At 49.1% G+C, this 25,450-nt stretch overlaps 1 protein-coding gene across 1 annotated transcript; it reads right to left on the bottom strand.

Moving 5' to 3' along the window:
* Nucleotides 1-21,036: 21,036 nt before the first annotated feature.
* On the bottom strand, nucleotides 21,037-25,214 carry LOC124463144 (alpha-2B adrenergic receptor). The gene has a single exon (XM_047014906.1). It carries the CDS (start codon nucleotides 24,307-24,309, stop codon nucleotides 22,732-22,734), a length of 1,578 nt encoding a protein of 525 aa, XP_046870862.1. The 5' UTR covers nucleotides 24,310-25,214; the 3' UTR covers nucleotides 21,037-22,731.
* Between the last annotated feature and the right edge of the window lie 236 nt (nucleotides 25,215-25,450).

The raw sequence follows: 25,450 nt of genomic DNA, 5'->3' as shown, positions 1-25,450 counted from the left end.
GAAATTGTCGATGCGACGAGGAACGCTGGCACAACTTATGATGTACAGCCTTCCCCAAGACAAAACCCAAGATTAATTTGAATTTAGCTGAGGATGAATTTGACTGAGCACTCACACACACACACTCACACACACATATGCACACACACACCCCCTCTGACAGGGTAGAGTGGATTGAATAGAATACAATGGTGAGGCACAACTCCCCCTTGACATATAAAACCTTAGATTAACACTTCTCTCACCTGGTAGTGCTCCTCACCTCTCTCTAATCTTGTTCATCGCCTCCGAAGTGAGATTGATGCCTCGGGAACCGCAAATCGATAGCCATGTTTCCCTGGGGAGGTAGATTAATGCGGCTCTAGGAGCCGGGGAAAGGCAGTTAAGTAGAACACTCCCCCCTCAGGACATCAGTCACATCTTAATTAGCTGCTGGTGGGACAGAGGCTGACACACTGGATGTGGGAGCGGTGTGTGTGCATGTGTGTGTGTGCGTGTGTATGTATGTGTGTGTGCATGCTTGTATGGTTATGAAACCGTTTAATAACAACACTAAACCAGTCTCCCTTACCAGAAGATATACACTCCCTTGGCAGATTTAGGAAACTGAACGTCATCCATCAAAACATATGCTAGCTCTCTTGGCCTAGCTATCACAGAATCTCTGCATTGATGAAATATGCGCACGCGGGCATGGGAAAAATCGTCTCCTACGTTGAGGGATACGCTTGCTTAGATTTACTTTTCTTTGCTTTTGAAAGAAAAAAATATTGTACCGTTATCTTACCGTGCACCGCTTATTCGGCATCTGACCGTGTAGGGGTCTTTCAGCAAGCAAACGAAACGTTCAATCCAACACGTTGGGATTTAAAGAGACGCAGAAAGCAAAGCACCCCCACAACTGATTCAGAACAGGGTGTGAACCTCACCTACACAGTTTACCTAACCAATCGTTGCCTGGAAATGGAACAAAAATCGTCATCAAGTACCTCTCTCCACTCTCGACGGGCTCTGAAACCCATAGAACAATGCTGGGGGACTTTTAAAAGATGTGAGTCACATAATTATACAACATCTAGCCGACAACATAATTCACACCCCGCAGAGTCGAGAGAGAGAGAGAGAGAGAGACGGATGCGTCTTTTGTGTGGTTCATGTGCGTGTTTCATTATGGTGCTACTTGGGTCTAATGGTCAATGCTGCTGCTGTAGGGTGGAAAAAGCTCTCTCCTAATCCGTAGGGAGGGGGAGCAGAGAGAGGAAGGGACAGAGGAAGGAGAAGGGGAGGAAGGGCATGGAAAACAGAGAGAGAGGTGGTGGTGGTGGTGGGGGGGGGGGGCAGAGAAAGAGAGAAACCCTAATCTTTCTAAAACCCGGTCATTCTCACATGATGAGTCGTGTAATAGCGTTAATGAATGTAAATAGAGCCTTTGTTGTTCTTCAAATCAGTATTCATTAACGGGGGGGTGCATTGATTAATGCTCACCGCCGTGATTATCCACCTCTCTTGGTTTCTCCTTCGTCTCTGTGTGCAGGAGTAATTCGGGCCGGTTCAGATATAGAACACTCAATCAGGACTTTATCTAAATTCTTCTCTCCACAACATTCCACGGTGTGCTTTTAGTACAGGCTAGTAATGTGATTGTACCACACCACATGGTCCGACCGGCTGTGTGGACTGCTTAGGGGCCGGCTTCAAGTGAGATTGGCCGGTTGTGGTTTTTCTAGCAGGCAGCCTTGCCGATGGCAGGTAGGGTGGTCCAGGAAATGGGCATGCTGATGCAGGTGACTGGCAGGCTGGTCCAGGCTGTTGGTAGGGCCTTTCTGGAGCTCAAGCCTCTGGTAGAGCAGCGCCAGTCACAAGGCAGCTGTTGACATCACACTGTAGTTGCTCTGTCTCGACCAGGAAGAATGCTCATTAATAACAGAGTTCGGCGCCAAGCCTAATGAGCTGGGTGGCACCATTGCCTCAGGGACAGAGACCTCCTGACCAGCTTGCGTGTGGGTGCGCTTGTGTGCGTGTGTGTCTGTGGGTGTCTGCGTTTGTATCTGTGTGTGTGTGTGTGTGTGTGAGGCATGAAAAGTGTACACTTTTCCCCCCCACACACACCACATCTCACATTCGACGTATTTCATAATTTCACGTCATGTTGGTTCAAAATCAGATCACATCAGACCAGGATAAATGGGGCAATGACATGGCATCTTGTTAGCAACAGGGTCAGATTAGAGAAGATCCATACCTGACACTTTACGCTGCAACTTGATCTTGGAGTGCGTCTCACTACCCATGAGCCCATGTCCCTGGCAGCTGGGGCTCTGTAATGGATCTCTGATGACTTCCTTCCTGCTCATCTGCTCTAGCCTGTTCTATCCTGCTCTATCCTGTTCTATCCTGCTCTATCCTGTTCTATCCTGCTCTATCCTGCGTTAGCCTGTTCTATCCTGTTCTATCCTGTTCCATCCTGCTCTATCCTGTTCTATCCTGCTCTATCCTGCGTTAGCCTGTTCTATCCTCCTCTGTCCTGTTCTATCCTGCTCTATCGTGCGCTAGCCTGTTCTAGTCTGTTCTATCCTGCGCTAGCCTGTTCTATCCTGCGCTAGCCTGTTCTATCCTGTTCTATCCTGTTCCATCCTGCTCTAGCCTGTTCTATCCTGCTCTATCCTGTTCTAGTCTGTTCTATCCTGCTCTATCCTGTTCTATCCTGCTCCATCCTGCTCTGCCCTTTTGCATCCTGACATATTCTGCTCTCTCCTGCCCTGTTCTGTTTTGCTCTCCTGAGCAAAGCACGAGAGGTGAGTGAGAGGTCACAAAGTAGAGAGACATTCAATGAAACATGACAATTCATCATAAATGCCCTTCTACGTAGTAAGGTTCTAAGAGTTATCATGTTGTTTGAGACGAGTTTTGACAAAGTGGTTCAGGCTAGTCAATTATTAAAAGCGGAAATGTGACAAAATCTTTGTCTCTCTACATAGAGGCATTTGTCCAGTGAAGGCTATGTTCACCATATCTTTTCCATCTGACATGTACAAACCTCAGACTTTATGTGCAAGTTGTATGTTATTGTATGTGTAGGTGGTGAGGGACTTTGTTGCCCCTTGACATTGAATTCATCCCCATGAACATTTAACAACCCGTTTGACTGACGCATAACATGAAACAATGGCGTGGCCAAAGTTAGCGAGCGTGCGTGTGACGACTCGGTGCGTCTGTGTTCCGGGGCCTTCCACTGTGAACCTCTCGGTGTTTCTGCCATTCTTGGCCTCAATGTACTGGACCTTTTGCTTTTTGGGCCTTTCACCCCTCCTTGCCTCCCTCCCTCTGTCCCTCCATCCACCAACACACACACACACGCACACATGCACACACACTCCCACAGATACACACTCACACATTCACTCCCACACACACACACGGACACTGAACTCTTGGACACCAAAGTCCATTTTGATGAGCGCTTCATGAGCATCGAGCTGTTCAACCCCCTGTTTCTGTCTGACACATTGACACTCAGTACACCACGGCTCCCTGCTCCTCCTCGTCCGTCCTCATCCCTCCCCTCTGATCTGCCCCTTCTCTCACCTGTAATTGCTCTGTCTTTCAACGCAGAGTGGGGGGAGAACGGCTGTAGATGGTCCATTTTCACTCTCTCATTTCAACCTCAAGCTAGTCATTCACTTTCTCTCTCTCTCTCTCTCTCTCTCTCTCTCTCTCTCTCTCTCTCTCTCTCTCTCTCTCTCTCTCTCTCTCTCTCTCTCTCTCTCTCTCTCTCTCTCTCTCTCTCTCTCTCAATACCTCAATTTACTTCCACTCACCCTCTAATTGTCATATCTTTCTTTTTGTCTATCTTTCCTTTCCGAGCCACTGAACTGTCTCTCTCTTTCTACTGTTTGGTGTGTAGCTCGGGGAAGTGTGTGTTGGTCTTAACACACTGAAGCATGTCACCATACTGGTAGGTAAAATATATTGAAAATGTGTCTTTGTTCAATTATTGAGTTGTGCCTTAATTTTTGTATGTATTTTTTGATTTTTTCAGTTTTAAAGAAAGGAAATAACTACTGTAAAGGTTTTTTGCTGTTGCCATGAGCAACAAAGTTTACCATTCGTTTGCAGGAATTCCCACATTGCAAAATAAAATAAAATACAATAAATACAACCAAAAAACAAACCCTGCAAACTGTCACAGACGAACTCAATTTTCAAACGATGCGCAATCACACAATCATCTGGTCTCATTTTACTGACAATTTCTAATAGCCATGTCATTGGTCTGCTTTGGGAAGGTTGGAGCCGAGCAAATTATTCCCCGGACAGAAGGATTGGAGGCTCAATATGTCTGCTCCCAACCCCTCTCTACCCAGCCACAGGAAGTATGAAAAAGGCGCCTTGGTAGCTTACTCTGTGTACACATCAACTGTACGTGCTCATGAACTTGTAACAGAGGAGAAGGGTAGTGGGAGGAAATCCTGTGAAAGACTCAATCCTTCCAGAACATGAAAAACCTTGTCAGTATGTCTTTGTACGATTCAATGGTTGCTCGTCAAAAAAGAAAAATTGTTGCCTTTGTACTTGTGTTTTTTCATCGAGGATATTCAGAGATGGTGGAGGACGAAGTGAAAGGGATCCGAGCTTGCTTTGTGTTGGAAGTGGGCCGTATTCAAAATGGAGCTGACGTCAATCACGTATTTTATCACCCGCTACTACGAGTGCTTTCCCAGACCAATGTTTGTCCGTCTCTCCCTGTGTGTGTGTGTCGCTGCATGTGTGTGTGTATCTGTGCGTTTGCCTGTGTGTCTATCCTGATGGTTGGGCACTCAGCCATTAGAAACACAGAGCTCCAGCTCCTCTAGAAGGCAAGGGGAGAGTGAGGAAGAGGAGGGGGAGGAGGGGAGAGGAGGGGAGAGGAGGGGAGAGAAGGGGAGAGGAGGGGAGAGAAGGGGAGAGGAGGGGAGAGGAGGGGAGAGAAGGGGAGAGAAGGGGAGAAAGGAGAGTGCACATAGAGTAACAGAGTGGCTGCTCTTTTGTCTCCTCAGACTTCAAACAACCTTTAAACAGCCCCCCCCCCCTCCGGCTCTCTCTGTCTCTCTCTCTCTGAGGTGCAATCACCAGCTTCTCCAAGCCATCCCTTTCACTCTCCTGCTTCCTCTCCCGACCTATGGGCACTTCAACTTCGGGGGGGAAAAAGTTGGCTGTCGGGCGAAGGAAGCTCCCGGAAAAGACACAGGGAGGCAAGGAGAAGGAAGAGCGTCTGCTAAATGACTACATGTTAGAGGAGGGAGAGAGAAAGCGAGGCACAGACCAGAAAGAGCAGGAAGAAGAGGATGGAGAGGGGGGTGGCGAGAGCGGGGGCCATATCGCATTGATCACGCTGAGCATAAAAAGTACCATTCCTGTTTATCCACGTGGAAGATTTATGTTGGTCTGCCTGCCAGCCTTTGTAATCTGTGACTGAAAGAAACCCCTGGAGAGCGTAGCAGGAATGACTGAACACAGAAGGGGACACGGCATCCGTCTGCACGGTCGGACAGGAAGTTTGTCATGGCCTGCCTGGGAATAGCCAGCGACGTGTTTGTGTGTTTACGTGCGCAGCCATCGTGGTGCTTGTGCCTCCGAAAGCGTGCTCAAAGGCAGAGAACATGCTGACTTGGAGATTTATCCTTCTCTTTCTTTCCGGCTTCTTCCGAAGGCGAGGGCCTCTGGGCCTGCAGATGAACAGCATCCCCTCTTTCGTTCCCTGCATCCATCCTGGCGTGTTTTGTCCCTTTTTTTGCTCCCCAGACTTCTCATTACCAGGGCTGTAAATGGGCGTGCTGTGAGCGTTCAGCCCCCACACACACACACACACACACACACACACTATGTGCGTGTGGTATTAGTGCACTCAATATAAAACTCACGGGTCTCTCCAGGGGCCTACTCTTCTTAAGGATAACAGCATGCGGCCCTTGTCAGCCTTGAGAGCTGGGAGGACAGAGGAGGGGAGCCATGGGTGGGGGGAAGAGGAGATTATGTGAGAGGTGAAGGTTATACACACACACACACACACACACAGAGACAGTTCTGTTTCCTGGTTGAGGGAAAGCAGTACAGGGAATGTGCACTACCTTTTTGGGGAATGTGATTGACTGTTACATATCGTTCTCTTGGTGGTCGGGTTCTATGTTACACGCACGCATGACAGGACACAGCAACAACTCTACTGTACGGTGCAGTGTGTCGCGTAGAGTCATGGGGAGTTCTCCAACCACTTCAGTAGGCCCATCACTTATCAGTTTTGTGTCACATATGCACACAAATCAACTTTTTCCACATTAGGAAATGCAATAAAGACCCAGTGGTTTTGTCACAGCCATTAGTCAACCGTAAGTGCTCAAACCCTCCCACATGATAAATATGAATGCCCTTCTTTTCACTCTCAGTGGGTTTGAAGATACTGCAGAGAGAATATTAGTATTCATGTTCAATATTCAAGTACTTATTAAATCTGGGTTATATAGCTCGTCAGTCATCCAAACTTTGTTCCCAGAGGCGACGTTGGGTCAGTGATTTTATGTGTGCGCGTGTGCGTGCGCGTGTGTCGGAACGCATCTGCATAAATGAAACTTGCTATCGTTAAGACATGCATATGGATGACAGACAGTTGAAGCATGATCAGTCTGGCAGTTTGCTTCAGACAACAACAGTAGCTTGCGTCTGAGGATGTCTATGGGATGGTTCATTTTGCCTCGCAAAACAAGTGATGGGGGGGCTATTTCCAATCATGGCTGTCAGCTGTGAAGCGTATGGAAAAGATTTTGGTGCGGAACAATCTGGCCACCATATTACCTTTCTTCAGTCTCATTAGTCTCCGTTACGTGTCGGCAAATGTCCACATCAAAAATTCAGTATTGGATTAGCTGTACGTTACCTGTTTTATGTGGTGCTGTATTGCAGCTTGAAATCTCATTCGAGGAGAAACTCCCATCATCCTGATGGCCGTTAATTGGTCCAGAAGGTTCTCCCAAAACGCACATTAGTCTGACTGACTGCATTATGGTGATGTCGGACCACAGATCCAGCGGGGCACCGTTGGAGCTCCGTGTGGCTTCCTTTTCTACGGCAGTATCGTGGTCTGAGCCAAGAGAGAGGAGGGGGGTGTGAAAAAGCGATCGGCGATCCGTGTCTGCCTGATTGTGTGTCTGTGTGGCAGATGCAAGGGCCTCGAGGACACGCCTGAGAACGCCCTCTGAATGTGCCCCGCCAGTTAAGCGAGGTCGCATAACGCAGAGGCAACCCAAACAAGTGAACTCCAGTAGCCGGCAGACTTCTCCCCGACCCCCCTCTCATCTCTCCTCACTACTAATGGCGCAGGTGGATGGTCCTACATGGACACACCACCGCCTGCTGTGTGGACGCGTGCGTGCGTGTGCGAGGATCACGCGTGTGTTCGTTGATGGGCGTGGGGTCTGTTCTGGGTGTTTGTGTGTTTTGCGAGGTGTGCGTTTGTTGGCACGTGTAGCAGGTCAGAGCAGGTCATAAGAACTTTGGAGGTGGATGGAGACAAAGAGTCGAGCAGTTGTTCACAACAGTCCCAGACCAACAAGACGCCAGTGAGAGAACAACCTCGAAATTAACCTTGAATGAATCTCAGCTGACCCACTCCCTCCCTCCTCCCTCCTTCCTCCCTCACCTCACCGCACCTCGCCCAGCATGACTTCAGTTGTTGTTTCCCAAGAGTCTATCATTTGATTAGCATGCTAAGTCAAACCAACGCCAGTCGGCCAACTGTTCAATCTATAAGAAGAATGACTACGGCACCTAGCTATCTGTGAAGACAGGATATCTTAAAAAAAAACAACAACAAAAACAGGAGGAACGAGATGATTCCAATCTATCCTCTGCATTTCTATTTTCTTTTTTTTCGATAGCCTTCTGTGTCAGAAAATGAGGTGCACCTTCTGTCATTATCAGCCTGCAGCTGCTTGTGGGTAGGGACAATCTCCTTTAAGCTCTACTTTGAGTTTCCAGGGAACCTCGGAGCTTCCATCTTCCAGGGGGATTGAATCGTGTTCTGAAGTGGGATCCAGGATGGAAATAACACCCCGGAAAAGGAGACGAAGAATGGACTGAGAAAAACCTTGAGATTGAGTGGAAGGGAGGCATTTGTGCACTGTGTGTGTCTGCTTGCGTAAGTGCACGTCTACGTGTGTGGGTGTGTGTGTGCGTGTGTGCTCGGGCGCGTGTAAATTAGTACATGCGAGAACACATGTGCGTCTGTGTGTGTCTGACGCATCCATGTCCGTGCAAAAAGGAGGGAGTCAGGTGGCTGAGCGGTCAGGGAATCGGGAAGGTTGCGGATCGATTCCTGGCCGTGCCAAATGACGTTGTGTCCTTGAGCAAGGCACTTCACCCTACTTGCCTCGGGGGAATGTCCCTGTACTTACTGTAAGTCGCTCTGGATAAGAGCGTCTGCTAAATGACTGAAATGAAAAAAACGGAAAAAAACAACAACAATGTCATCCCAGCCGACACACACTCACACACTATCATGGCTGTGTCACAGCAAGGCCTCATCAGCACACGCAGCACCTAGCTCAGGGCGGCTTCCTCTTCAACATCGCCTCACAGAGATGAGGCGCGTCAAAACCGCTCTCCCTCACGCGTCCCCTCGCTCGCCCCCCTCCCCGGTCGGCCCCCCTTCTGTCAGGTATCGATTGAAGCCTTCCTCTTCCCTCCTTCATCTTCCTCACAGGGCCTCAGGCCAGAGTGGCAGCACCCTGTCTAATACATGGATGACGGTTCGAAACACGAACAACAAAACCCCCCCGAAAAAGGTGTAGGGGGGGGGTGGATGAAAAGAGGGAAGGAACGTGAGGGCTCCGGAGGAGCGAGGAGACAGAGGACAACAGAAGGATCCTCTTGGGAGCGTACTTAACGGGAAATGGAAGATTGGAGATGGCAGCGGAGACGACGAGTGCTCTCTTCCTGCTCAAACCAAAACGACTCTCTCTCCGATCAGATCCCCTCCCCCCCCCTCCCCCCCAAAATGAGCGGCCAGAGAACGACAGAGTGGACACGTGGCAGGCGTGGCAGCACACAAACGCACGTGGCTGCCAGTTACTGAACGTGGTAAAGAAGATTGGGAGGGAGGGAGAGAGAGAGAGAAAGAGAGAGAATGACTAGCAAGAGGTTGAAATTAGAGAGTGAAAATGGACCATCTACAGCCATTCTCCCCCCACTCTGCGTTATTACATTTTGCATTACATTTAGTCATTTAGCAGACGCTCTTATCCAGAGCGACTTACAGTAAGTACAGGGACATTCCCCCCGAGGCAAGTAGGGTGAAGTGCCTTGCCCAAGGACACAACGTCATATTGACAGGACGGGGAATCGATCCGGCAACCTTATGATTACTAGCCCCACTCCCTCACCGCTCAGCCATCTGACTCCCTCCCCACATCTCGTTGTTGAAGGGGAAAACTATTGAGGATGATAAAGAGAGAGGGAGATGAGGAGGACGGGGGCATGTTAGTGGGGTTAGAGGACACAGTTGAACAGAATACTGGGAGAGGTGTTTCATAGGAAGTGGACCCTTTAACTGTAAAACAGCATTTTTCGGACGGGATGCTATATTAATCCCATTTACTGTGTTCCCTCTTGTCTACTCAAAAGTGAATGGCCAAGGGAATTCGAGTTTTCCAGAATTCACACACAAACACACACACACACACACACCGGCTGATGTTTCTGAACAACAACACCGCACGTCACAGATCCAAACAGACAAGAAAAAAAAAGAAGATGATTTCTACAGTCACAGAGGTTGGAGAGTTTAGTTTAACTTCCTGGGAGCTGTTTACAGAAGGCCGCACAGAGTCAGAGCATTGACCATGGAGCGTGCGTGTGTGTGTGCGTGTCTGTGTGGCTGTGGGAGAATATGTGCGTGTCTATGTGGGGGGGGGGTGTGGGGGTGTGTGTGTGTACATTTGCCTGTGAGTGTGTGTGTGACAGATGCTGAGCAGGATCAGACAGGAAGACGGAAGAGGTCAGGGGTGAATCTCCCAGCCGCCCAGCCGCCCTCTGAGATACTGAGAGAGAGAGAGAGAGAGAGAGAGAGAGAGAGAGAGAGAGAGAGAGAGAGAGAGAGAGAGAGAGAGAGAGAGAGAGAGAGAGAGCAAACAGCTACTGCAAAACTGAGGAGGGCGAGGAAAGGTCAGGGGCCGTTTGGGAGGGATGGAAAAAGTACACAGAAGGTGGTTTTGGGAAGGAGAGGGGGAGAGAGAAGACCAAAGTTTCAGAAAATGAGTGTGAATTCCTAAACAGGCTGCTTTGGTCTACTGGACACGTCCTGGCATGTCAGAGCTGCTCTGGGCTTGTTTACGTCCCTGATTGATTCTGGATGATTATTTGGGGACGTGTTTCTGTCTGAGAGGGAATGTTAATGTTATTTACTCAGTGCCTGGTGCATTTTCCACCCTGACAGTTCATGTCGGTTCTCATCTCCTTGACAGTAATTTAGGGCCTCCTCGTTTGTGAATACAGGATGCTTTTGCAACCATAACAACGATTATTATGTATAATTTACCCAGTACACTTCTCTGATTTATTCAGGCATTACACACACTTACATTCTCATGCGCACACATGCGCACACTCTCACACACACTCAAACACACACTCAAACACACATCGGCCCAGATGGCAAAAAGCCCTCACATGCTTTGCAAACACCTGCTTTTCAACACTCCATCAACACACACACAAACTCACGTATCTGTGCATGGGTGCACATAAGCAGATCTGAACGCACCAACACACAGACACATACACACACACACACACAGACAGGAGTAGGAATCTGTGATTTCACCCTCCGGGTTGTAAATAGGATGCTCTTGATTGAATGATGAAAGGTGTCAAATCAAGCCTGATTGGCTCCGAGGACAAATCATCACAGAGCTTGCTGCTCCATTCCGACAGAAATCACAGGGAGAAGCAATCCCTCTGCCGGTCTCATTCGTTGCTCAGCTCGGAGGCAACAAGAATCATAATGATACGTGCAATCCCAAGTTCTTGTCCGTGTATCTCCCGAGGTTCCCTGAACAACACCGCCATGCACTGAATCACGTTATAGCCGCCAGGACTCGGGCCTCATGCCCTAAAAGGGCTTTGTGACCACAGGGTCACCATGGAAAACAAACGAACCATGCAGCACGGCGCCATGCATTTTAACGGACAGACCAGTGATGTCATGCCGGCCCCTACCCTCCACCCCCCCCCCCTCCCTACCCTCCCCCCCTCCCACTGCAGCAGGACGGGCCCCGGTGACTGATCCACTCCCGAGGAGAGAAGGAGAGGGAGGGTGGGGCGGTGACAGAGAGGAGAAGAGGAGTGAGACGGCGTAGGAAAAGGTAATGTGATCTGATTACCCAATAAAGATGGAGGAGGGGGAGAGAGCGGGGGAGGAGGATGAGGGGGGGAGGAAGATGGGGGGGGAGGATGGAGAGTTGGGAGAGAGAGATTGCGGTGGGGAGGGAGACAGAGTGGGAAAGAGAGATAAAGAGAGATTGAAACTGTGGCTCTGTGATTTCCTCCGCTTTGTGACTCCGCTGGGTCAGCAAAGCGCTACCAAATGGATATTTCTGCTCATTTTTCATGATGAGCGAATATCTCTCCCTTTTCCCCCGCTCCCTCACATAAACAGGAACGCGCACACCCATGCACGCACACTCTCTCACACACACACACAGACACACACAGACACACAAGAGGGATATTGCTCTCTAAAACAGCTCTCGGCTCAGAGTAGGCTTCATGGTTTGGCGGGTGGCTCATTTTCTTCCCCCACCCAGTCTTTTCCAAATATCCCTTTGAGCTGCAATGGGGGAGATGGGGACCCCAGTAATCTAGTTGAGGTGATGAAGATACAGTGTGTCACCGAAGGAGTTATTCTCAGATGGGTCCCTCGGAGCGCCGACCACGGAGGAAGAGGTTAGGCAGATCAACTCAGCGTGCACGGCCTCCGAGCCCCAGCGCTCGCTCGGCTCATCTCGGCCAATCAGGCGGGAGACGGTCACGCTGACTTGGCACACCGACCGCTGCATTGTGAAGAGCTTACGCCGATTCTTTAAGATCCACTCAACTATACTCCTAGCCAAAGTCGATTCCTTGTCTGTGAGCAAACTTTCGTGGCGAGTAAAAAATCCTTCGGATTCGGAGCTCCACGATCAAATGCAGGACCAGACCTTAGGAGACTCTCAGAGGAGATGGAGTGCTGAGCTGAGCAAGGAAGGCCAGCAGTCGATGCCGTGGATTTGTTCGGTTTGCCGATACTGGGTTGTTTCAAGGGACCCAAACTCAAGTGTCACGGGTCTTTTCGTGAAAATGCTCCTCCACCACTGATAGGGGAGGTTGAGTCTGCCGCCTCTTATTAGAAATGAACAGTGTTGCACAACACAGACCCGGAACTGCAATGCCGCTCCTAAACAGCTCTATTTATATTCTTTATGTTCGACCATGAAATTTGCCTGGGGGGGGGGGGGGGGGGAGGCAGAGGGTCTATATAGGGAATGTCTAAACACGCTATAGAGAGTGGGGGGGGGTGAAAGCCCTTGGGCTTGACAAAGCTCCATCCGCGAAACGAGTCAGCCTCCACGCCGTAAAGTTCAGAGGAAATGGAGAGCGCCTTGAGTGAGAGAGTCGATGAAACCGATTGCTGAACAAGCAGAAATCCAGCAGGTTACGTTCCGCGTGCGGCAGAGGCCAGGGAACTCTGTAATATATGTACGACGCAGCATTCCCGTGAGGATTCCTTCGTACCTTCCTCTCCCGTGATCTCACACGCCCTCTCTCCCACGTAACAGACAGCTCTAGATCTTTATGCACATAGCTGATCACCACTGGGATCCTGGGCGATTCGGACTCGATACAAAAGACACCGAGCCCGTCACAGTGTACGCTTGGGGGGGAGGGGGGGGTTCATCAAAGAGAAATCTTACCTTAACTTTTTGTCTCTGTACCGTCGTCAATCTGTTTATTATTTGGGAGGTGCCATACCTCGCATGTAGTCTCTGTCCTGGGGCAGAATGGGATTGGAACCCGGGACATTGCCAATTGCGATGGCCCATACTGGCGGATCCTCTCAGGAACAGGGTCTGTAGCCTGGGGTTGAATCTCCATTCACGTGGTAAACGGGTGAAGCCGTGACGGTCCCAGGACCGAGAGGCCGGAACACGCTGGGGGCACAGGGGACAACACAGGAGCACTCACCCTTCCCCGTTCCCCGCCCCACTAGGAAATAATATACACTCCACTTTGGTTCTGCGGTTTAAGTGACATGGGAATCCTAGGCTAAGAAGGTGTACGTGCGTGTGTGAGTATGTATCTGTGTGTTCTGGTGCACACCTGTGTGTGTGTGTGTGTGTCTGTGCTGTTGTGGACACACGTGTGTGTCTGCGCTGGTGTGGCGATGTGTGTGTGTGTATCTTTAGATGTTGCCATTGCTCGTGATTGGTCTATTTTTGGCCTAGAGAAGTTCAAAGTCAGTATTCTGGGAACAGAACAAAGAACATGAAAGATGTTGAACAGAGGTACTAATCGCTGAGTTAGGGAAAGTAGAATGGAAAAATGGAGGGGGGGGGGGGGGGGGGGGTGGAGAGGAAGGGTCGAGGAGGAAAGGCTCAGTGCGTTGAGATGAAGTGAACATGGCAACAATGAGCCCTTGGTCTGCGACGGCAGAGAGGGGTGGAGATCTTAGGGGGGTGGGGGTGGGATCGGGAGAGCGAGGGGTGAGGGCAGAAAGGAGAAGAGGACAGGAGACTCGTCCATTTTTCATCCAGCCCCTTGGTTGGGGGAGCTACGAGGAAAAAAATGGGAATTATAAGAGAAGGAAAGATGGAACGGCTCAATTTGGAGCTCAGAAAGTTACGACAATTCGAGAAAGAGTGAGAGAGAGAGCTAGAGAGAGGGGGGGAGAGAGTGAGAGAGAGAGAGAGAGAGAGAGAGAGAGAGAGAGAGAGAGAGAGAGAGAGAGAGAGAGAGAAAGAGAGAGAGAGAAACAGAAGGAGAGACAGAAGGAGAGAGAGGGGAGAGAGAGAGAGAGAGAGAGAGAGAGAGAGAGAGAGAGAGAGAAACAGAAGGAGAGACGGAAGGAGAGAGAGAGAAAGATAGTTTGTGTGGTACATCCCATATGCATGTGACATGCGTGTACCACCTGGAAGCTTGTCAGTGGCACACGAGGGGTTGGGAGCCAGGGGTGGCTGCATGAAGACACGGTCGGAGATGCTCCCAGGAGCCAGGGGTGGCTGCATGAAGACACGGTCGGAGATGCTCCCAGGAGCCAGGGGTGGCTGCATGAAGACACGGTCGGAGATGCTCCCAGGAGCCAGGGGTGGCTGCATGAAGACACGGTCGGAGATGCTCCCAGGAGCCAGGGGTGGCTGCATGAAGACACGGTCGGAGATGCTCCCAGGAGCCAGGGGTGGCTGCATGAAGACACGGTCGGAGATGCTCCCAGGAGCCAGGGGTGGCTGCATGAAGACACGGTCGGAGATGCTCCCAGTTCAGGACCAGGCAGGTGGTTTTAATCAGCGGAACAACACACATTCTGGGAAGTCAGCCTGCTTCGTGCTATTTGTGCGAGTGTGTGAGTGAGAGAAAGACATTGTTCAGTGGAGTGCACAGGCAGAGGAGATGAATAATGCAATAATAATCTGGCACCCTGCAAACTCTCTGCTTCGCACCAGGTCTAACACACACATGCGCGCACACACACACACAGACACACACATAAAGATGGTGAGCAATCACTTACAAACATGATACACATACATGCACATAGAAAGGCAGTAGGGCTCTTCATACCTACATGCACACAAGTGGGGAATCACACAGCCCACAGACACAGTCACTCAGATGAGAACACTTGCTGTTTCAAACCACTTACATGGAAATACAACTCATTATTATAAGTGCTCTCCAACATCTCCTGTAAAAAATTACCATGATAAAAGAGAACATCCACCTGAACACGCTAGCAGTCCTCGGGGGAAAACAAACAGAAAAACACCGAAACGCCAAGAGGGGTGACGAGTGTGTTCTGGTGTGTCACGGCCCATGCAGCTCAGGTTTCGATCCTACACTGGCCCGAGTCCAGCGCGGGGAAACGACAAATGGTTTGAGTGGGCACGCGTGCGTGCGGGTGCGTTTGATACGTTTCTCGCGACACGGTGGTAAATGGTGTGTATAAATCCAATACCACGGCTGCTGAGTCTGCCTTGGAGCTGCACCCACAGCCTCTGTCACACTCGCCCGAGAGCTCAGCCCCTCAATCCTTCCTTCTCACGCCCGTCAGCTTCGGTTTCATCCCCTGCCAAACATCAATTCCCCGTCAGTCCCACACTGAGTTTCATGTCACCGTTGTTGGTAGAGGTGACGCCTTTAAATGTCTACTCTACTGACAAAAAAGATATATATAGAAAAGCCCTCAAGATCTCCCAGTGGCTGAGTCATAAACAACCGTGGTTTACTGGGACTGTCAGGGGGTGTCAGAGGATGCTGTTTGTCTGGTTTGGCTCTGATGAATGATCTGGCATGTTTGGATGAGGGCAACATCCATATACTTGAACAGGGGGGAACTCACTGCACCGTGGACGACTCCTCTGGGTTTCTCTGTGTGTTAGAGATGCAGTAATGGTTCTAATAAAGTTCCTAATTTATCCGATGTGATTTGGGGCTTGGAGATACTAATCATCATGCACACGTCAAGCATAATCCAGCTCAGCGTATTATGGCGGAAAGCCCTAGAAGCTATTAGTGGCAGAAGACAGTCTGATGTTTGCTTTGTAATTGGTTCGGTTGAACGTGCCTTCATTGAAACCAGAATCACTTTGCTCTGCATAAATACACAGGTGGCTATAATTGTTTTAAGTGTGAGATGTGCTCTCTTTGCTTGACTGAGCGATTAACTGGATAAAGCACTCAGTGTTCTTCACAGATTAGTTCCAAGGAGGAATTGTGAGTGACTACAAATCCAAAAAATTGTTTCGTTTGGTATGCGCAATGAAAAGTGTCAGTAAGGCAAAGAGGCATGGCCCGCCCCATACAAGGGACTGCATCTGAAGGTAATCGAATGAGCAGGAGGGTCCATGTTCCAAACTCGAAATAACCTCCCGTGTCCATCTACAGCGCGGCTCGATTCGGCGGCGCGATAATGAAAATCAGAAGGAGCTTCGAAGACTTGAAGGCTCTATTGTGTTGTCTCGTCCTCTGGCCATTCTTCTCTTCTGGCTTTCAGCCCCCCCCCCCCCCCCTCCCCTCCCCCCCCCACGCCCCCCTCCCTTCTGCAGCTCACTCTCAGCTCCTCCGACTCCCCCGCGTTTCACCTCGTCCTTTTCTTTCTGTCTTCTACCTTCTTTTTTTTTTAAGAAAAGTGACAGATAATTACCTTTTTTTACTTTACCCGTCGTCTAATTCTCACAGAGCTGGAAGAGGCTCGCGTGAAGGCCTGCATTTGCCTAATGCACATTCTTCTTAAGACAGCGGTGAGCTGCTCTCCGTCTGAACTCTTAATGGTGCCTCGCCGCGTGCCTGGACGCCCTCAGAGTCTCGTTCTTGATATGTTGTTCTTGCGAGGCTTCGAAGTGATAGAATGGATCGTCTTCATTGTAATCGGAAATTAATGACTGTAATTATGATGATGTATCCACTGCTGTCCCTTCCATCCCCCAGAGCCCCAAAGCAACATGCCTTGAAGTCTGTCAGCATCTCCTGCATGCGTGTAAGTGTGTCTGTGTGTGTGCGTGGTGTATCGGGTGTGTGTATGCGTGTGTGTAGGCTACATGCACCTATGTACGCGTCTCCATCCTCTCCGAATGACATCATCATCTTGTACAGACATGAGCGTTTTGACGTCAGAGGAATCCCACTATGTCATTGGGGGTCAAGCTTTGCTTTCATGGGATTTTACGATACAGATGACTTGGTTAAAATCCTGGTGTGTTTCTACAGATATAAAACAGTTATCAGCCCTACATCATATTGAATTAGGGAACAGGCTGGAGAATCCATGTATATGTTTTATTCAATCTAGGAGGACATTAGAATACAATTTAGAAGCAATCTTTCAAATCTACCGGATACCATGGATGATTCAATCATGTTTAGTTTTTTTTGTTCTGTTGCGGAAATGTTCAACATTACAGATGCCCAGTTTCTGTTCTTCACTAAGACGGTCCTGTGTTCATTCCCAGTGGCACTGTGACATTCATCATCTAGAAGGATGGTGCTTTGAAGACCTGACTGTTTATCTATGTTGCATCATCACACAGAGTCAGACATTAAGGTGACTTAGATAACTTCAAACGTAACTGTGCACATTGTAAAACCCGGAGCAGCCTTTTTCAAAATTTGGAGGAAAAAAAGCTGAAAGTAAAAGGTGTTTTCGTGTATGAGCCAATGGGATTCGTTGGTCTCATCAGATAGTGATCACTCTACAGATCCATCGGCTCAGACTACAGAATACACGCTGGCACACAAATATCCCCCCCAACACACACACACATACACAAGGCCCCACGCACACCTACAGGCGTACACGCGCACCAAAAAATGCACACGCCCTGATTTGAAAAGCCGCATCTACTGTAACCAATCAGTCTCGTCTCTTTTTATTTGGAGTCGAAAAAAGGTTATGTGTGTACAGAACTGAATAAAGCCATTGAGGGCCATAACTGGCCCCATTTAGAACATTCTTTGGATCTTTATCTTGCCCCTGGAACGCTCCTCCTTGATTCGGACATATTAGCGGTTAGGATACATGGGTCTGTGAAGCAGGAGAAAACAAGACAGAACCAGGTGTCTCTATCAATGCAGCCTTTTCAGGACTGCGGAGAAAGCCAAACAAACACCCCGAAAGACAAAACTGCAGCATCCATAAATTCGTCAGAAACTTCAACAGAGAACACCGCAGCGCTTGACTTGACTACAGATAACTGCTGCCTCAGCTGCGAGAGAACCCACAAAGTGTCGGAGTCATGACAGGCTGGCCTCGTGACAGCCTGGCCTCGTGGCAGCCTGGCCTCGTGACAAATCTTTGTTCAAGTCCCCCCCGGGGCCCCCACACCCCATCTTGCAACTGCCCCAGCTTTTACAGGGCCGTAAATATGCATGTGATGCCAGTCCTTGTGGGGCCGTAGGCTACACTCAGCTGCTTCCTCTCTGCTTGGATTTTGCTGGCACCAAATTGGGGGATTGGGTGAGGGGAGTGGTGTGGTGTGGTGTGGAGGGGTGAGGGGAGGGAAGGACAGGGGTGAGACAGTGGAGCCCACCTTTATTATGGGAATGACGCACTGGTTCTTGCCAATGCTTTGATCCGGGAAATAATTCGATTACAGTGACACGGCATTTCACATTACTCTTCTATGGTTGGGTTCTCCGGGTATGTTCTACAAGTCGCATGTCTGCTTTTGGAACCCTGTGTGAGCGTGTTTTTGATACAAGTGCGTATTTAGGTGTGTACACGTGTGTGTGTGCGTGTATGAGGGCGGGCCGGTATATTTCCCCCGTCTATGATTAAAAGGCAATCCCTTGCTCCCAGCTCACTCACTCCCCATTAGTTTCCACGGTGATGGGGTCTGACATTTAGTTGTGTCACAGTGGCCCCCCCTCAAGCAGCCCTTCCCCTCGCTAACAGGATAACAAGGTTATTTGTTTTAATCAGAGTAAAAGGGATTAGAACAAACAATCAACCACCTCTCTCTCTCTCTCCCTCTCCCCTGGAATACGTTCAAGGGCGAGCAAAAAGGACCGGAGACAGAAAAGGACACACACACACACACCACCAACGCAGGGTTTCCCTCTACTCCCGGTAACACCCACAGCCAGTACACCTGGAAAGGTTGTGTGTGTGTGTGTGTGTGGGTGGGTGGGTGGGTGGGTGGGTGGGTGGGAGGATGTGTGTGTGTGTGTGTGCGCGTGGGAGGGTGTGCCCTTTGCGTCTCTTTTATCACAGCTGCAGAACAAGAACATAAGGTGGTAATTCTGCTGTCCCAATATGCTAATAGTGTCGCTAACGGTGTGTGCGCGCGCTTGCTTGTGTGTGGAAGAAGATAAAGCTGCGGACGAACCGTTTGCCAGAGTTGTTCTGTGCTGCAGCGGACCTTGTCTCACCCTGTGGCTCTGCTCTGAGAGGCCCCGTATCCCTGTCCGTACCAGTGCCCTCTTAAATAAAACAAGCAAACACACACGCACTTCCATATGCAGACAGCCCGCAAAGAGCTATCCCACAGTTAAGGGAACCAAATATGAAAAACCTTCCGCGCCACTAAAAGATTGTTCATTTACTGTGTCAAGTGTTTCAAGTTGATACGACTTTAAAGAGCTCCAGATGTACGCTGCCACGTCGATGACTTGACATCATAAAAATGCGATCTCTCTGAATTATTCAGGGTTCAGTCTCCAGCGAGAGTGGTATTCTTGACTTTGATTAAATCATGGGATTGTGTACGCAAACAGTTCTTAAGCTCCTTCTCACGCGTTTGCACACATGCCGTGCTGCGCACTTTACTGAGAGACTGAGAGCTGCTGGACTTTCCTAGTGGCTTGAAATTGCGTTCTTACGTTTCAGTGCTCAGTGCTTCTATTCAAGGCCGTAGCAGGGCCGGCCCAAGGCATGAGCGAATTAAACGACTGATTAGGGTCCCCGGGCCGTGGCCATCATAGGGCCCCCAAGAGCACATTAAATTACAGTTTATACATATATACATTAGCAACGCCAAGGGGCCCCCAAATCAATTCTGCTTAAGGCCCCGTAAAGGCTTGGGCCGGCCCTGGGCCGTAGCCATGGAGTCAACATTGGGGGGGAAGAATTAAAATGTCGATGACAATTTCGGACAGCAAGCGTGGTTGCCTGTCGTTGCGTAGCACATTTATATTTTTATATCAATATATTGGGGGGGGGACGGGACATTTTGACCAGATTTGAATATTGGGGTGGATGTGTCCCCCCCCCCATTATGGATTATGATTACGGCCTTGTTTCAACTCAAAGCCATCCGGATGGCATCAGGAAACATCAGAGGTTATGGGAACCAGACCTACTGTCCGTACTTCTGGACTGCTTCAGTGTTCCCTATCACTATCTTTAAAAACCTCAGTACAGGCTTACTAATGAAGTGTATTCTAAACAGAACATGGTTATCTATTGGTCAGCTGCGTTCTAACACAGTGTGTTTAGACAGCAAACACGTCCACGCCATGTCCATTATATAATCCAAGTATCTGTTCCCCGGGTTGGACACTTGGGTCACAGCGAGATTTGTTTCTCAGGCCCTTGTGGATCTGCTCGAGGCCTGAAGAGCTCGCACATGGAAAGAGAGCTCTTCTCCACGTTCACATTTAGAGTGCATCGCCGACGAGAGAAAATCCATCTCACACACAACGCGCGCACACACACACATATTCGATACGATGTGGAGAGGCACTCTGCTGTTGGCGTTCACTGAGGCGGTACGCAGTACGACAGACCAAGTGAAGCACTGAAACTGTAGTGTCTGCTCATCTGGGTTTATCTGGACACCACTCCTTGATCCTCTCTGCAGTTTGAGGAGAACGGCAAACAAGAGAATGAAGTAAAAGGTGTAGGTGTCGAGCTGAGTAAACACTAACACTGGCTCAGTACATACTGAACCCAATGTCATTGTCTTTCGCAAATACTCATTACAATGTCTCATGAAAAAATAAAAGAAGGATATGAACCATGTTCTACCATTAATCTATTTATTTTCCCCCAGAGTGAACACTTACTCTGTGGAGTGCCGCATTGTGACTGACTGCTCCCAGCCAGCCCAGCCACGCATCCCAGGAGGTCGAATTTGTCATCAAAACAACTACTCTCTCTCTCTCTCTACAACTACTCAATAAATAGGGAATCGTTCCTATGAAAGCATTAGGATACAATAAGCAGAGCTATAATGGCATCCCCTCTCACTGCCCCCCCCCTCTAAATCACCCAATGTGAACATTCAGTTACACAACATCATTTATGAAACCCTTTATTTGTACAACCATACAGTGCAGAACTGAGACGCAACACCACAACAGCTCATCTATGTAAGAACAACAGTTAAAACAAAGGTTAATAAACCATGGCCTTTTCAAACACAAAAAAACGGATATAATCATGTCCTGGGTGACTCAAGACAAGCTCCCAATTGATTCCTCATTCAACAGTGCAGCCCATGATCACCTAAAAAAACATAGGTTTGTTACATATCACATCGCAACTATTTACATCCTTGCCCACCATTTCAGCCAGTCCTGCACACAGTTGATGGTTAAGAAATAATTTAGTAATGGACATTCAAAAGCATGCCCTCCGGATTAACATGCACACACACACACGCACACACACACAGAGATAATTTGTCTAAGAAGGTTCCAAGTCACGTTGTGGATTTAGACCTTGTTTTCTCAGTTGTAAAGCAGTTTAACACAGGACTGAGATAGACAGCAGGCAAACTGAATTCAAACTCCATTTCCAGTGCTGAGTCAGTTTACAACCTGGTACCTTCTGGGTGAACAACCGTCACCTAGGAAATTGTCTCTCTCCAAAACGATACAGTTGGGGAGAGATGAAGAAAAGAGAGAGCAGGAATACAAGGAGGAAACATAAGCACTGACTGGACTCCCAGCAGTGGTACTGCAGCAGATTCACATTGGTCTTTTTCTTCTCCATCTTTTCCGGAGGTTTTCCATGTTTCTGGTTTTCCTGCTGTAGTTTCCCCTCGGTGGCCTGAAACTCTGACTGTGATGGGCAGCTCCCAGCGAGAGGTCTAACGTTCCTGGATCTCACTTCAGGATCTATTCCCTATCCTGCCCTCTGATGTTATGTCCATGGGGAGTTACGAGATGAGATGCTTTTATCCACCACTACACACATCTAGTACCCAAGGCTAGTGAGAGAGAGAGAGAGAGAGAAAGAGAGAGACAGAGTAGTGTAGGCAGAGAAACATGCACATTTGTATTTTTATTTTTACTTTAGAAAACCCTGTAATCCTTACACCTCTGATTGCTGTTTAAACCTTCAGCTAGATACCACGTATATTTCACACCGTGAGGAGATCATACCCTGTTTAATACCCAGATCTCTCCTAACCTTGAAATTCAAGGGGAATCGTCTTGGTTGGTCAAGTCCTTTTCATCTCTGTCCTTGCATGACTCGCGAAGCAACCTGCTCCACTGGAGAACTCCCAGAACATTAAAAACTCACGGAACCTATGTTTTACCGTATGTTTCTGACGTTTCAGCTTCAATGGGAGTTTGTCCCTGTCTTTCTGGAGGGTTTGAGGTTGGTTTAGGTGCAGTTCTGTGGGTGTATGTCAAGCCGTGTGTGATGCTGCTTGCAAAAAGGGCAATACAAATGAAATTTGATTTGATACTGTATCCTTGCATTGTGACTAATGCCCCAAGCTAATACACAGGCTCTGGAAAGACTGAAGATCGTTCTGGATCTTGACAATCACAAGTCGTTTCTAAATGACATTAGATTCCGTCACATTTTTTTCACACCTTGATGCAGATTAAAGATATTATTATTATCCTTTCCACGAACAACCTAGAATCCAGTTACTTAATACTGTACATTGAAGCATTCGTCCGCATTCGTTTAGCAAACCAAAGAGAAGCAAGTGCGTACACCATTTGTTTGTCCTCATGAACTAAAAGGAATTCTGTCCTTGCGCGAGCTGCACTTTAGAAGTAGGTGCCCTTGGTGTTCCTCGACAAGATCTTCTTGAAGGCTTTCCGGAAGTCCTTGTTGAAGATGGTGTATATCACAGGGTTTAGGCAGGAGTTGCAGTAGCCAATCCAGAAGAAAAACGTAAAGAGTGGCTTGGGGAGAGAACAGGTCTCTGGGCAGACAGCCACGAGGGAGTAGGAGAAGAAAAAGGGAAACCAACAGACCACAAACACGCCGATTACCACCGCCAACACAAAGGTGAAACGCTTCTCTCGGTTTACCATGGCCTTGCGCCGTGACATGGGCGTGCCCTCGGGCTTGGGCAGCCCATCAGAGGCCAGCTTGGTGCCAGTGGGTGTGGCCACTGTGTTTTTGTACCTCTGGGCCAGGCTTTGAACTTGACCTTTGAACTTTTTGCTTTGAAACAACCCTCGCGTGGTCATCCTCATCTTCTCAGGCCCGCCCTGCCCTCGGCCGTTTTCTCCTCCATGGTCCCTCGTCTCCGCCTCCACCTCCGAGCCGAAAGAGGAACTGTCATCGTGGAGAGATCCTGTGTGTGTCTCAGCAGCTTGGTGAGGCTGTTTGCAGGCCTCCTGGGGGTCAGGGATAGCCGGAGGTCGGTCTCCTTGAAGGGAAAGGAAGGTGGGAGGGGAGGTCGGTGGACCCACGGCAGCGGGGACCTGCGATGAGGCCGGAGGCTGTTCCTCGGGCGGCTGGAGATCGTTGCCGGGCGTCTCTGGCCGGGCCCGAGGGGGATAGGGGGAGGGAGGAGAGACGCGAGGACTCTTTGGAGGGCTGGCTCGCGACGGGCTGGACGATTTCGGCCGTTTGTCCAAAGCCGCGACGTTGACCCCCTGGGCGCCCTCCTTGCGCCTCTCTCCGGGGGGACGGCGAGTGTGCTGCTTGGCAATCTGATAGATCCTCACGTACACCAGGATCATGATCAAACACGGCGCAAAGAACGAGCCAATGGTGGAGTAGAGGATGTACCAGCGCTCGCTGTTCAGTTCGCACACCTCCACCCCTCCTTCGCTCTTGTCCAGGGAGAGGAGAGGAGGGAAGGAGATGACGGCCGAGATCAGCCACACCACCACGATGGCCGCCTTGATGCGCTTGGGGGTGCGTCTCGCCGCGTAGGACACGGGCTGGGAGATGGAGAGGTAGCGGTCCAGCGAGATGGCGCACAGGTGGACAATGGAGGAGGTGCAAAAGAGGACGTCCAGCGCCAGGTAGATCTCGCACCACAGCGAGCGGAAGGCCCAGTAGCCTTGCAGCTCATTGGCCAAGGAGAACGGGATGATGAGGGTGGCCACGAGAATGTCCGCCGCCGCCAGAGACACGAGGAAGAGGTTCTGCGGACCTTGGAGCGAGCGGGAGGTCAAAACGGCGATGATGACCAGAATGTTTCCCACAATGGTGAAGATCATCATGAGAGTGATGGCTATGGCGAACGCTGCCGTGGCTTCGGGGGAGTAGGGCAGGGTTCGGAGAGCACTCTGGTTACAGGGTTCAGGACCATAGGACAGGCTGAGGTTTTGACCCATGATTCCACCCATCTCTGATAGGCAGGCCACATCAGGAGTCGCAGCCATGTCGGTACCAGAAGGAGGGAGGATTTCAGAGTAGTCACAGAGGGGTGGGCTTGGGAAATATCTTTTTTTGGGTGTTGTTAGCTTAATCCCTTAAGGAATTCTTGGTGACCAGATAAAGGAAAGATAAGGAAGATGATGGTCTGGTAAAGCATTGACATTTTCTGTTTTGACTTATAAGATTAAACCTTGTTCTCCCCATTGCAGCATTTGGAAGGAATAACGTCTTGATAATACTGAAAAAAGGCATTAAAAACAGGATGTTGAAGATTTGACGAATCCAAGAGTTCACATAAAGGTTTTATAAAGTAGCTTAAACAAAAACAAAAAACAATAAAATCCTTAAATGTACGTGTCGTTAGTAAGAAGATCTTTAAATGTCGTCAGTTTAGCTCTTTGAGCAATTTTGTTGTGCGATGTTGCAGCGTATACAATGAAATTACGCACGAGTTTGAACTGCGCAATATATGGGATGTCTGTTTGGAAAAAACAAAAGTTACCATACACAACGCATCTCTCGTTAATATCAAAATTCCGAGTGTAGCGATATATCAATAACTTCAGATAAAGGAAACAGCAAATCTGTGCGCGCGCTCCGTCTCCATAAAGGACAACCGAAAGATTGCATCTTTAGGCATTATTAAGAAAAACGGGCAAAATTGATATTTCAGCCAATGTAATCAATGTAGTCTAGTATTCACGTACTTGACACGTTTTCAGCTGTTTCATTATGGTCTTTCTCACGCAGTATCACCAGCAGCTAAATCGTCCATTCAAAATAATTGAATACATCATAAATCCCAATTAGCAGCAATCCTTGAAGTTTGTGCGTGCTTTCTTCGGCTAACACATTTTGCCTATCGCTTTTGCTTGTGCATTGATGCACCATCTCGGCGCACCGTCCGTTCAGACTGCCAACAAAGTAGGAACCGGGCCATATTAATAACTACGCCTGCCCACGTCACGCATCACCATGCCTCCCTCATAGATGAACCCTCGAAATATGCTGACCTCATTCCACACAAAAGTGTCAATCTGATTTTATGAAAGCAATACTCTTCACAAGTCAACTCACAAAAAAAAAAAAAAAAAAAAAAGTTGTTGCCAATTTGAGCAACAAAACTGGGGCAGTGTGTCGCTATGG

This window comes from Hypomesus transpacificus, unplaced genomic scaffold (genome assembly GCF_021917145.1).
Source record: "Hypomesus transpacificus isolate Combined female unplaced genomic scaffold, fHypTra1 scaffold_27, whole genome shotgun sequence".
In the NCBI taxonomy this organism is placed as follows: Eukaryota; Metazoa; Chordata; class Actinopteri; order Osmeriformes; family Osmeridae; genus Hypomesus; species Hypomesus transpacificus.
The sequence above is the reverse complement of the archived record's forward strand: the minus strand, read 5'-3'. Positions and strand labels throughout refer to the sequence as shown.

Bases quoted from the DNA above. Each gene is read 5' to 3' on its own strand.
- LOC124463144 (XM_047014906.1), bottom strand. From the start codon at position 24,309: ATGGCTGCGACTCCTGATGTGGCCTGCCTATCAGAGATGGGTGGAATC.